This window comes from Chiloscyllium punctatum, chromosome 17, assembly GCF_047496795.1.
Source record: "Chiloscyllium punctatum isolate Juve2018m chromosome 17, sChiPun1.3, whole genome shotgun sequence".
Classification (NCBI taxonomy): domain Eukaryota; kingdom Metazoa; phylum Chordata; class Chondrichthyes; order Orectolobiformes; family Hemiscylliidae; genus Chiloscyllium; species Chiloscyllium punctatum.
Window position 1 is genome coordinate 44,878,547 of NC_092755.1, and position 13,846 is coordinate 44,892,392.

Sequence of the window (13,846 nt, forward strand, 5' to 3'; positions counted from 1 at the left end):
GTGTGGCATAAAGTCATATCTGGCACCCCATAAACAGCATCTTCGCGAAAGAAGAAAGATGGCAAAGCAGCAAAATCTAGATGCCGTTTTAAGCCAATCCCCAAGAACAATCTGAGAACAATGAACCACAGCCTCTACTTCTGGACTATATATTTTCTTTCAATGTAACCCTGCACCCAGAACTGTATACTAAAGTAATGATGATGCGGATGATGACCCTCAGCTCCTATCTTAATACAGGACTGTAACTCAGTGCAATTTTCTGTAACACAAGGCCGCACAGCGTTACCATAGATTAGACTGAACTGACTAACTAGCTCGGTTATGTGGATTAACTGGTTTCCCTGGCGCTGGTCCACTGGGCCCTGCTGCTGTGTTATGGTAAAAACAATGACTGCAGATGCTGGAAACCAGAGCCTAGATTAGAGTGGTGCTGGAAAAGCACAGCAGTTCAGGCAGTATCTGAGGAGCAGGAAAATCGACGTTTCGGGCAAAAACCCTTCATTAGGAATACAGGCGGAGAGCCTGAAGGGTGGAGAGATAAGTGAGAGGAGGGTGGGGCGGGGTGGGGAGAAGGTAGCATAGAGTACAATAGGTGAGTGGGGGTGGGGATGTAGGGCTGGGGGGGGGAAGGGGAGTGGATAGGTGGAAAAGAAGATAGGTAGGTAGGACAAGTCATGGGGACGATGCTGAGCTGGATGTTTGGAACTGGGTGAGGTGGGAGAAGGGGAAATGAGGAAACTGTTGAAGTCCACATTGATGCCCGCTGTGTTATGGGCCTTGTTGTGTTTTTTGGTGCCATGGTTACTCAGGTAGAATGCTTGGTTCTGGGTTTATTCCACATGGAGAACCCCACACTTTGAGCGAGACGGCCCAGACGTCCATCACTGGAGGACACACCTCTACTTCACGTCCCGCCCCGCCCTTCGTTTGAAGATCTGCCCTCACGTCCAAGTTCACGCCCCATCACTAACCCACGCCCCGCCCCCCCCGCTCGAGGATCCGCCTCCAGCGTTTCGCCCCGCCCCCCTCGCCTGAGGACATGACCCCGGACTCTCGCCCCGCCCCTAGCATCTCGCCCCGCCCCTCTGAGGGGGGAACCATTCCCCAGCCTCGCGCTCCGCCCACTCTCGCAATGCTCGGCGCTCTGCTGCCGCCATCTTATGTGTTTCCCGGAGCCTGAGAGCGGGGCCGGGGCAGGAGCTGCCGGCCGGAGGATGCCTGGCGGATAAATGTGGCCCAAACCCGACATCCCTTTGCTGTTGATGTTAATCGTGACTGTGGCGGAGTCGGAACGGCCAGGTATCTGACGCGTTACACTCGGGGCCGGGCAAGACAGGTCGCGACTGGAGAGAAGGCCTACTCCGTGGCTGCAGATAGCAGCAGCAGAGAGGGCAGGGGAAGATTGCTTCGGGTGGTGATAGTAGGATGAAAAGGTCCATGTATCTGTTCCTCCGGATAAGGGATGCATTCGGCATTAGTTCCGGGAGGTAGGGGGAGGACTGTTTTTAGGGGTGATGACGGGAAAGGTTGGAGAACTGCGCATTCTGTTCCTCCGGGTAAGCTAGGTGGAGAGAGGACAGTGTATCTGTTTATGTGATAGGCGGGGGGGAGGATGGTGCATCCGTTTGCATGATGGGGGGGGCGAGGACAGTGTATCTGTTTGCATGATTAGATTAGATTAGATTTGATTACTTACAGTGTGGAAACAGGCCCTTCGGCCCAACAAGTCCACACCGCCCCGCCGAAGCGCAACCCACCCATACCTTTACCCCTTACCTAACACTACGGGCAATTTAGCATGGCCAATTCACCTGACCTGCACATCTTTGGACTGTGGGAGGAAACCGGAGCACCCGGAGGAAACCCACGCAGACACGGGGAGAATGTGCAAACTCCACACAGACAGACGCCTGAGGTGGGAATTGAACCCAGGTCTCTGGCGCTGCAGCAGTGCTAACCACTGTGCCACCGTGCCGCCCCAGCCTCGCGAGGTGGGGGCGAGGACAGTGTATCTGCATGATGGTGGGGGCGAGGACAGTGTATCTGCATGATGGTGGGGGCGAGGACAGTGTATCTGTTTGCATGATGGGGGGGGAAAGGACAGTGTGTATCTGTTTGCATGATGGGGGGGGAAAGGACAGTGTGTATCTGTTTGCATGATGGGGGGGGAAGGACAGTGTGTTTGCATGATGGGGGGGGAAGGACAGTGTGTTTGCATGATGGGGGGGGAAGGGACAGTGTGTTTGCATGATGGGGGGGGAAGGGACAGTGTGTTTGCATGATGGGGGGGAGAAGGGACAGTGTGTTTGCATGATGGGGGGGGAAGGGACAGTGTGTTTGCATGATGGGGGGGAAGGGACAGTGTGTTTGCATGATGGGGGGGGAAGGGACAGTGTGTTTGCATGATGGGGGGGAGGGACGGTGTGTTTGCATGATGGGGGGAGAAGGGACAGTGTGTTTGCATGATGGGGGGGAAGGGACAGTGTGTTTGCATGATGGGGGGGGAGGGACAGTGTGTTTGCATGATGGGGGGGGAGGGACAGTGTGTTTGCATGATGGGGGGAGAGGGACAGTGTGTTTGCATGATGGGGGGGAAGGGACAGTGTGTTTGCATGATGGGGGGGAGAAGGGACAGTGTGTTTGCATGATGGGGGGAGAAGGGACAGTGTGTTTGCATGATGGGGGGAGAAGGGACAGTGTGTTTGCATGATGGGGGGAGAAGGGACAGTGTGTTTGCATGATGGGGGGGAAGGGACAGTGTGTTTGCATGATGGGGGGGAAGGGACAGTGTGTTTGCATGATGGGGGGGAGAAGGGACAGTGTGTTTGCATGATGGGGGGGGAGGGACGGTGTGTTTGCATGATGGGGAGGGAAGGACAGTGTATCTGTTTGCATGATGGGGGGGGAAGGACAGTGTATCTGTTTGCATGATGGGGGGGGAAGGACAGTGTATCTGTTTGCATGATGGGGGGGGGAAGGACAGTGTATCTGTTTGCATGATGGGGGGGGGGAAAGGACAGTGTATCTGTTTGCATGATGGGGGGGGGAAGCAGTGTATCTGTTTGCATGATGGGGGGGGGGAAGGACAGTGTATCTGTTTGCGTGATGGGGGGGGGAAGGACAGTGTATCTGTTTGCATGGTGGGGGTGTAGGGGAGGAACTGCCTGAGAAGGATTGCCCTAGCATGTTAAAGTTTAGGTAGGTGGCACAGTTAGTACTGCTACCTTACAATGCCAGGGACTGCACATCTATTTTTGAGCATAGTGGAGAGTAGTGAAAAAGTAGCGTTTCTGTTCCTGGGGTGAGGGTGAAAATTTGAAAGGGACTTGAGGGAGTAACCTTTTCACATACAGGGTGGTGTGTGTGTATGAAATGAGCTGGCAGAGAAAGTGGTGCAGGGCTGGTACATGTACAACGTTTAAAAGGCCTCTGGATGGGTATGGGCCAGATACTGGCAAACAGGACGAGATCAGATTGGGATGTCTGGTTGACATAGATGAGTTGGACCAAAAGGTCTGTTTCTGTGCTGTGTGACTCGAAGTGAGGTTGGTGTTATTTTCCTATGGGATTTCAACTGGTTAAGGCTGAAAACTTTTCTGTCCATTTTGTTGACAATATCCACATTATTGGCTTGTCAACGAGCTTCCCAAAGAATGGTGAGGATGAAGGTGGAGAAAAGGCTGCTTTACTTCTGCCTTCATCTCTGAGGGTTCTGTCATATTACCATCAGTGAAGACTGTTGCTGAAACCTTGTCGTGCAGGGAATAGAAGAAATTGGTTAATTTTGCTGGATAGCCAGCCATTAACAGGATCTTCTGAAATTGGAACCAGGCTTCTGTCAAGGACTTGGGCAATGGTCTTTCCAGTGATGGAGAATAGGGAAATTCCTCAGTCATTTTCTCAGCCCACTTTGTCTCCTTTCTTGAAGGCAGAGATTTCTTCTTTAATCCAGTTGATGGAGATGGTGTGTAAGCTCAACTCCAAAAAGTTCCACTGAAGTCCTGTCTATTCCTGCAACTTTGTTCCATTTAGTACGTGTCTAATCATGGTTTCAACTTCTGCCACACTAGTTGGGAGTCCAAGATCATCATTGATGGGGAGTTGGCGTATTTTCTCATACACATCTTCACCGATTCTGTTGCAATTTAAGAGTATTTTTAAGTGTTCTGCCTGTTGGAAGATATTTTCTCCTTGTCAAAACAGTGCTATCCTTACTCCACATGGGTTTGAGGCCAAATGTCTTGGTGGCACTGGGCATTTTGTCAGCAAGGAGATACAGGCCCTTAGCTTTCTAAGTCCGCCATTTGTACTTGATTTGCTCAGGTTTTCTTTGTGACTCTGTCTTTGATGTTTTGAGTTCTTCTCTTTGCCTCACTAGTGATATTCTTTTGGTGTCATCTGCAAACTTACTAACTGTACCTCTTATGCTCGCATCCAAATCATTTAAAAAGTAGAGGGCCCAGCACTGATCCTTGTGGCACTCCACTGGTCACAGGCCTCCAGTCTGAAAAACAACCCTCCACCACCACGCTCTGACTTCTACCTTTGAGCCAGTTCTGTATCCAAATGGCTAGTTCTCCCTGTATTCCATGAGATCTAACTTTGCTAATCAGTCTCCCATGGGGAACCTTGTCGAACGCCTTACTGAATTCCATATAATCACATCTACTGCTCTGCCCTCATCAATCATCTTTGTTACTTCTTCAAAAAACCCAATCAAGTTTGTGAGACATGATTTCCCACACACAAAGCCATGTTGACTATCCAATATCAGTCCTTGCCTTTCCAAATACATATACATCCTGTCCCTCAGGGTTCCCTCCAATAACTTGCCCACCACCGAGGTCAGGCTCACTGGTCTATAGTTCCCTGGCTTGTCTTTACCGCCCTTCTTAAACAGTGGCACTACGTTTGCCAACCTTCAGTCTTCCGGCACCTCACCTGTGACTATCGATGATACCAATATCTCAGCAAGCGGCCCAGCAATCACTTCTCTAGCGTCCAGTTTAGGTGCAATCCGTACCTGAGGTACAGTTCACTTCTGCCCCCAGGTGAGGTTCTAATGATCCTGAAAATCTGCCACTTGCAGCAACTCCTAATTCATCTCACCTAACTTTTTTTTCCTTGCCTCATTAGTACGTGGCACTGGTAGCAACCCAGAGATTACTACCCTCAAGGTCCTGCTTTTCAGCCTCTTTCCGAATTCCTTGTACTCACTCCACAGGACCTTACCCCTCTTTCTACGTATGTCGTTGGTACCAATGTGCACAGTAACCTCTAACTGCTCCCCTGTCCTTAAGAATTTCATTGGATCTATTGTAGTAACATGTATGTAAGCACAGTGAAAAGCTTTGTTGGTAAGTAGTACAGGCAGATAATAAATAGTAAGCAAGGATATGCAGATCATAAGCTGCTTTAGACACAATGAGGTTACACTGCACAGGAGGTGAGCGAAGCAAGATCAGTAAATTTACAGACTTAAAATTTAGGGTTAAAAGTATGGAGAGGTTATAAGAAAGGTTAGAATAAGTTCTCCTGTAGGGAGCTCGCAAGGAGTTGTCCAGTATCGGCACCATCTTGAATCAGAAATTTTATGTAACCACTTGGACACTTCCTGACCCTGGCACCGGACAGGTAGCACACTATCCTGGAGTCTCGAAAGTGACAACAGGAATGTCTGTCTTTGCCCCTAACTCGTGGGTCTCCTATCACTTTTAATTGCTTGGACTTCACCTGACCCTGCTGTATAGCGGTGCCACAGGCCTGGCTGTTGCTGTTATTACCCCCCCCCCCGCCTTACTAAGAGGCTATCCCTCCAAAAGTATCTAAAATAGTACTCCTATTAGAGAAGGAATAGCCACAGGCAACTTATGCAGTACTAGCCTGCCCCTCCTGGCAGTCACCCATCTACCTGACTGAACCTGTGGTGCGACCACCTTCCCGTATCTAACGCCTATCACAATCTCTGCCCCGTATGCTCCTCAATGTATCTAACTGCCGCTCTAGCCAAACCACGTGGTCTGGGAGGAGCTGCAGCCTCTTGCAGATGTGGTTATCAGAGGCACTAGACCACTCCCTGGCAGGAGGAGCACACAGCTGTGCTAACTGCTATCTCTGAATCTTTATGCAAAGGAAGTTGCCTTTACCTTGCTCACCTTACTTGATGAAGTCCAGTATTCACCTAATCCCACACTTGTACCAACCAGCAGCACTGAGTGGTTACCTAAATTTCTTTACAAACAGGTCAAGTACCTCATATGCCGCAACAAACCACTGGACAGCCACTCTCAATCCACATTTTTTTGTTGGTTACAGGTGGGAGGGGGGTGCAGATAGAAAGACTACAATGATGTAGTGTGTGGGGCTTACTGCTCCTTGACGCTAGGTTCGTCTTTGCTGTTCACGCATGGTGATTGAGCCAAATTCTCCCACAATGCTCCTGAGTGAAGTCTCTCTGCCGCTCTCTATGAATGTATTTGAAAGTGATGAATTTAGAGGGCTACACAGATGGACCTGGTGAATGGGACTTGCTGGGTAACTCTTTCAGGGGTCAGTACAGGCACTGGTCAAATGCCCTCCTTTTACACTGTAAAAGTCTATGATTCTGTTTTTATCGTGAACAGCTGGGGCCCTAATACTGATCCTTGCAATACCCCAGTACAGAACAACATTGATTATCTGAATTTTGGATTATTCGAACAAAATCTCAAGGTCCCGATGCTTGGATAAACTGTGTTATCCAAACAAAATACTCTCTGCCCATGTCATTCAGATAATTGAGGTTGTACTGTAGTCACAATCTAACAATGTGAAAATAATCTGTTTATTCGTACTGTTTTCTGCCTATTGACCAATTACTCTTCCATGCCAGTATATTACCAAGTACCCCAACCTCCTGTGGTGGATCAAAAACCTTCTGAAAATCTCTATCCGTTGACTTCCTGTTATTTTCATCCTCAAAAATAATCCTTTAAGTTAATCAAACATGATGTTCCATTTGTCATTCCGTGCTGACAATGCCTAATCAGAAGTTTTTATCCGAAGTTTGTACAAAGGAAACTCGATTGTCCGGACAAGATCGCGAGGTCCTGATGCTTTGCTCACCTGTTATCTGGCATTCAATTATCCAGACAAAATACTCCTCTCCTGAAGGGTTCAGATATTTGAGGCTCCTCTGTATGTATCTAGCATTTTTCCTTCTACCAATGTTAGGCTGACAGATCTATAATTCCTTGATTTCTCTTTCGCTCCTTTCTTAAATAGTGGGATGACATTTGCTAGATTTCATCTTCAGGAATCATTCCAGAATTTATGGAATCTTGGAAGATAATGACCGATGCATGACAATTTCTTTAGCTACCTACTTTGAAACTTTATGATACAGTTTATCGGGTTCTAGGGATTTATCACTTTTCATCTCCATTGATTTCCCCAGTCTTACCTTCTTATTAATGCTAGATTACTTCAACTCCTGATTATCCCTTGTCACAGGAATATGTAATTCTGGGAAATTTTTTGCACCCTTCTCAGTGGAAACAGACACAAAAAGTAACCATTCAGCTTCTCTGCCATTTCTCTTTTCCCAATTATAAATTCTGTTAACTGTGTCTGTAATGGACCCACATCTGTCTTGATTGATTAATTCTTTTTTGCATACTTGTATAAATTTTGGCAGTTTAATTTTATTTGATTTCTGGGTTGCATTCAAATTCTATTCTTCCTTTCCTCATCAATTTCTTGTATTTCCTTTGCTATTCAGTCTTGGTGACTGAACTGACCTCTCCCAGAATGCTGTGCAGTGAAGTCTCTTAACTGCATTTTATTGTATGCTCTAGCAATAGTGGAGGAATTGAGAGAGGTGGACATGTGGTCGAGGTACGTTTTGTCAGTGAAAGCTAATGCAGTGCCTTGGGTATAGGAGCAGGAAGAGAAATCATTGCATATGATTCCATGGAATACCACCAGCTGAGAATAGAACCAGCTGAGAGCACCTCCATCTAGCTGGACAACAGTGAAGAGTCAGTGAGGGGCAAATGTTAAGAAGAATTGCTTTCATTTGTCATAGTCACATGGCTTTTATCAGAGTCATAAATGACTGTTATGGTGGTGAGGCAATATTGGAAACCTGATTGTTGGATTCAAACATGGAGTTCCGGAAAGATCGAAACTGATTTAGGAAGTAGAAACAATGGCTTTGGAGGGTTTAGGGAGGTTTGCAAGAGCCAAGAGGTCAAGACTTTATTTTTCTCAGGGGCAGGGCAGTGTTGGCAGATGTAAGAGGGGCTATACCTGAAGAGGGACATTACAGGCATACATGGTTGGAGGGAGCTGTTGAGTAATTACAGTTTACTAGGAATAGAATAGAAGGTAGGTCAGAAAGGGCGTTAGGGGAGATGGCAGAGAAACTTGAGAAAGATGTGAATTCAGGACTCCGGGAAAAGCACAAAAAGAAGTTTGGCCATGCAGGTTAGTATAAAAGAAGGATATGGTAGCAAGAATTAATTGGATTGGTTGAGTCGTATGACCGAGGTCCATGGGTGGGAGAAGGGAGTGGAGTTTAAGAAAATCTGGAGTTGTGAAAAGAAGCTGGGGTTATGTTTGGATAATGCTGAATTAACCAATTGTTATTCTTTAAAGTCAGATTTTCCAATCAGATCAGACAGTAGATTGCTGAACCATTACTTCAGTTGTCCCTGAAAGTTGCCCCTTCGATCCCTTTTTGTATCTTTCATAAGTTTCAGAACAATCATATCTGGCAGTAAATTGCAAAACCATAACTATCATTTCAAAATTGTGTCCTTTGAAGTTGAGTGGAGATGAGTACCTTGTTGGGAGAGCAGTCAGGTCAAGAAAGTCATATTTTTATTGAAAGCTGGTGTATATAAGACCAGATGTGACTTTTAGAATTAATGAATAGTTCTAGAATGTTTTGATGAATGGGGGACTAAAGGCTTTAAGTGAATTGGAGCATTTTTCTGTTCCTTGGACGGGCATGGAATGTGATAGATTTGGGGTGTAGATGAAGGATGTGGTGGAGAATGGTCAACTGTTTCTTTGTTCTCTGTTACAAATTCTATCGTTGCACTTCTGACTACACAGTGCAACAGGGCCTTGATCAGATGGGCAAAGGAGTGACAGATGAAGTTTAGTTTAGATAAATGTGAGATATTGCATTTTGTTAAGGCAAATCAGGGCAGGACTAGTACACTTAATTGTAGGGTCCTATGGAGTGTTGTCGAACAAAAAGACCTTGTGATACAGTTTCATAGTTCCTTGAAGGTGGAGTCACAATTAGATCGGGTAGTGAAGAAGGCATTTGGTCAGCTTGCCTTTATCAGTCAGTGCATTGAGCTGTCAAAGACATTGGCTAGGCCACTTTTCAAATACTGTTTTCAGTTCTGATCTCCCTCCTATAGGAAGGATTTTGTGAAACTTGAAAGGGTACAGAAAAGATTTACAAGGATGTTGCTGGAGAGTTTGAGCTGTAGAGAGAGGTTGAATAGGCTGGGGGCCATTATCCCTGGAGCATTGGAGGCTGAGGGCTGACCTTACAGAGATTTATAAAGTAAGAAGGGGCATGGATATGGTGAATAGTCAAGGTTTCTTTCCCAGGATAGGGGAGTCCAAAACTAGAGGGCATGGTTTTAGGGTGAGAGGTGAAAGATATAAAAGTTATCAAAGGGGCAACTTTTTCATGCCAGAGGTATGGAATAAGCTGCCAGAGGAAGTATGGTGCAAACTGGTACATTTAAAAGGCGTATGGATGGGTATATGAATAAGAAGGGTTTAGAAGGATATGGGCAAGTGGGACGAGATTGAAACAGGGTATCATGGACAAGTTTGACGGAAGGGTTTGTCAGTACTATCCAACTCTGAACATAAGGACCTACTGCCTTCATTCCTTCTCTCTTCATGTATCTATAGACGTTTTCACAGTCAGTTTCAGTTTTTAATGGTCCCCACAAACTTACTTTTGTTCTCTTTTCCTTAATCAATCTCTTAGAACATAGAACAATACAGCACAGAACACGCCCTTCGGCCCTCAATGTTGTGTCGAACATTTATCCTAGCTTAAACACCCATCCATTTACCTAACCAATTGCCGCTTAAAGGTCACCAGTGATTCTGACTCTGCCACTCCCACAGGCAGCACATTCCATACCCCCACCACTCTCTGGGTAAAGAACCTACCCCTGACATCCTCCCATACCTTCCACCCTTCACCTTAAATTTATGTCTCCTTGCAACACTGTGTTGTACCCGGGGGAAAAAGTCTCTGACTGTCTACTCTATCTATTCTTCTGATCATCTTATAAACCTCTATCAAGTCACCCCTCATCCTTCGCTGTTCCAATGAGAAAAGGCCTAGCACTCTCAACCTATCCTCGTACGACCTATTCTCCATTCCAGGCAACATCCTGGTAAATCTTCTCTGCACCCTCTCCAAAGCTTCCACATCTTTCCTAAAGTGAGGTGACCAGAACTGCACACAGTACTCCAAATGTGGCCTTACTAAGGCCCTGTACAGCTGCAACATCACGACATGACTCTTGAATTCAATCCCTCTGCTAATGAACGATAATACACCATAGGCCTTCTTGCAAGCTCAGTCCACCTGAGTATCAACTTTCAAAGATCTATGAACATAGACCCCAAGATCCCTCTGCTCCTCCACCTTATTAAGAATCCTACCGTTAACCCTGTATTCTGCATTCTTATTTGTCCTTCCAAAATGGGCAACCTCACACTTGACAGGATTGAACTCCATCTGCCACTCCTCAGCCCAGCTCTGCATCATATCTAAGTCCCTTTGCAGCTGTCAACAGCCCTCCTCACTATCCACAACTCCACCAATCTTCGTGTCGTCTGCAAATTTACTGACCCACCCTTCGACTCCCTCTTCCAAGTCATTAATAAAAATTACAAACAACAGATGACCCAGAACTGATCCCTGTGGAACTCCACTTGTAACTGGGCTCCAGACTGAATATTTACCATCTACCACCACTCTCTGACTTTGACCGGTTAGCCAGTTCTCTATCCAAATGGCCAAATTTCCCACTCTCCCATGCCTCCTGACTTTCTGCATAAGCCTACCATGGGGAACCTCATCAAATGCCTTACTAAAATCCATGTACACTACATCCACTGCTCTACCCTCATCCACATGCTTGGTCACCTCCTCAAAGAATTCAAAAAGACTTGTAAGGCAAGACCTACCCCTCTCAAATCCGTGCTGGCTGTCCCTAATCAAGCAGTGTCTTTCCAGATACTCATAAATCCTATCCCTCAGTACCCTTTCCATTACTTTGCCGACCACCGAAGTAAGACTAACTGGTCTGTAATTCCCGGGGTTATCCCTATTCCCTTTTTTGAATAGGGGTACAGCATTCGCCACTCTCCAGTCCCCTGGTACCACCCCCGTTGACAGTGAAGATGAAAAGATTATTGCCAACGGCTCTGCAATTTCCTCTTGCTTCCCACATAATCCTAGGATATATCCCGTCAGGCCCAGGGGACTTGTCTATCCTCAAGTTTTTCAAAATGTCCAACACATCTTCCTTCCTAACAAGTATCTCCTCTAGCTTACCAGTCCGTTTCATACTCTCCTCTTCAACAATACGGTACCTCTCATTTGTAAATACTGAAGAAAAGTACTCATTCAAGACCTCTCCTGTCTCTTTGTCTCTCTTGCTGAATTCTAAACTACTACTACTATTCCTCAGCTCTGCATTTTTTTCTACCCAATTGTATACTATCTCTAGTTTCCCCTGTAAGTCATGGTTTAGCCATCCTTCCAATTTTACTTCTGTGCCAGTCAGGAATAAACAATTATTTCAGTTCACTCACACCCTCTTTGAATGTTTGCCATTACCGTTCCAGTTTCCCTTTAACTAATGTTTCCCCAATCTGTCATAGCCAGCTTACAGCTTCCTTTTACCATCGTAGTTTCCTCTATTTAAAATCAGGGAGGGCCTTCTTCTTGGAGACATTGATGTCACTCTCCATCTTGTTGAGGAATCTGTCATTATGGTCACTTATCCCTAAGGAGCCTTGCACAACTAGATTGCCAGTTTTTCCTTTTCATTAAACAATACCCAGTCTAGAATGGCCAGTTTTCTAGTTGGTTCCTCAATGTGTCTGTCCAGAAAATGAACCCATATACACTCCAGAAATTCGTCCTCTATGCTATTGTTCCTAAGTTTGTTCAGTTTGACAGTGAAAAGGCAATCTGTGCACATTAAAGTGTAGCACAGTGGTCAGCACTGCTGCCTCACAGCGCCACAGACCCGAGTTCGATTCCCGCCTCAGGCGACTGACTGTGTGGAGTTTGCACATTCTCCCCGCGTCTACGTGGGTTTCCTCCAGGTGCTCCGGTTTCCTCCCACAGTCCAAAAGTGTGCAGTTTAGGTGAATTGGCTATGCTAAATTGCCTGTAGTGTTAGGTGAAGGGGTAAAAGTAGGGGAATGGGTCTGGGTGGGTTGCGCTTCGGCACGTTAGTGTGGACTTGTTGGGCCGAAGGGTCTGTTGCCACACTGTAAATAATCTAATAAAAAAAGTCTAATAACTCTGTCCCTTTATTGCACAGATCTTTAATTTTCTGTTTAATGCCATTCTCAACTTCATCCATATAGTTTGAGGCCTGTTATATACTAATGTTTGCCCCTTGATGTTTCTTAGATCTCTCCATACAGATTCCACATCGAAGCTAAGATCCTTTCTCACTACTGCATTAGTTTCCTCTTTAATCAGCAATGCAACTTCACCACCATTTTTCCTTTTTGTCTATCCTTTCTATATACTGAATACCCCTGGATATTAAAGCTGTGATGTTATTGCAGTCATCCACAGTAAGTTCATGAATGGTAATGGCCTAGTTCTCAAATGAATAAATGTTCTAGAGGAAGAGAGGTGGTGAGAGTTTGAGTTAACAGTGGGAAAATGAGGTTGAAATAGGAAGAGAATTGGGAAGTTTGCTCTCAGTGGACATAAAGATTGGATTGGGCTGTTGGTTCTGACTCATGAGCAATGCCAATTCCTCTGAGCCCGTCAGCAGATACCAGAAAAGGCACAACGGGAAGCTGTAGGCTTATCTAATAAAGTATTTAATAGGATTGGGTTTGGTATATGGTGAGAGCACAGGATAGTGAAGTACTGAAGGATTGGAGGAGGAATTTGGGAGGGCAGTGTACCTGAGAGTGAAGTGAGGGGAGGGTGACAATCGAGGACAGTATATAATGCAAGAAGGCAATTGGAGAAAAGTTAAAAGGTTAAATGGAAAACGTTTGATGCACTTTGGCCTAGAGTGACGGGAAAACCATTTGCGTTCAGGAAAACACAAGTTACGCAGGTACATAGAGATAAGTATACATAAAAATATGATATTAACCAAGGAAGTCTTGGTAGTGATGGGGTTGCAGTCCAGAGTTCAAATCAGAGGCTACAATGTGGAATAATGATAACTTCAGAAGAATGTACTTAGCATGAAGTATCAAGGAAATTTTTGAGTGGAGATTACATCCCGACAGTGAAGATCAGGCTATTCAGCCCACACCAGCTCTCGTACCCAGGCACCCCCCCACCCCACCCCATCCTGTGATCGTGCTTTTCCGATGGCTAACTTACCTAGCCTGTTCATCCCTCAATGCTATGGATAAGTTAGCATGGCCAGTCCATCTAGTTTGCACATTTTTGGACTGTGGGAGGAAACTGGAGGGAACCCATGCTGATGGGGAGAATGTGTAAACTCTACACAGACAGCCGCCCGAGGGTGGAATTGAGCCTGGGTCCCTGGTGCTGTGAGGCAGCAGTGCTGACCACTAACCCATCATGCCATCACAT

The 13,846-nt window shown here is 46.1% G+C and overlaps 1 protein-coding gene across 2 annotated transcripts in view; it reads left to right on the plus strand.

The window, feature by feature from the left end:
* Positions 1–1,119: 1,119 nt before the first annotated feature.
* Positions 1,120–13,846, plus strand: part of dgcr2 (DiGeorge syndrome critical region gene 2) — an 88,356-nt gene continuing 75,629 nt past the window's right edge. For both annotated transcript variants that reach the window (XM_072587031.1, XM_072587032.1), the window contains exon 1: positions 1,120–1,302. In XM_072587031.1, coding sequence (XP_072443132.1) covers positions 1,233–1,302 — 70 coding nt within the window. In that variant the 5' untranslated portion in view covers positions 1,120–1,232. The remainder of the gene's footprint in view (positions 1,303–13,846) is intronic.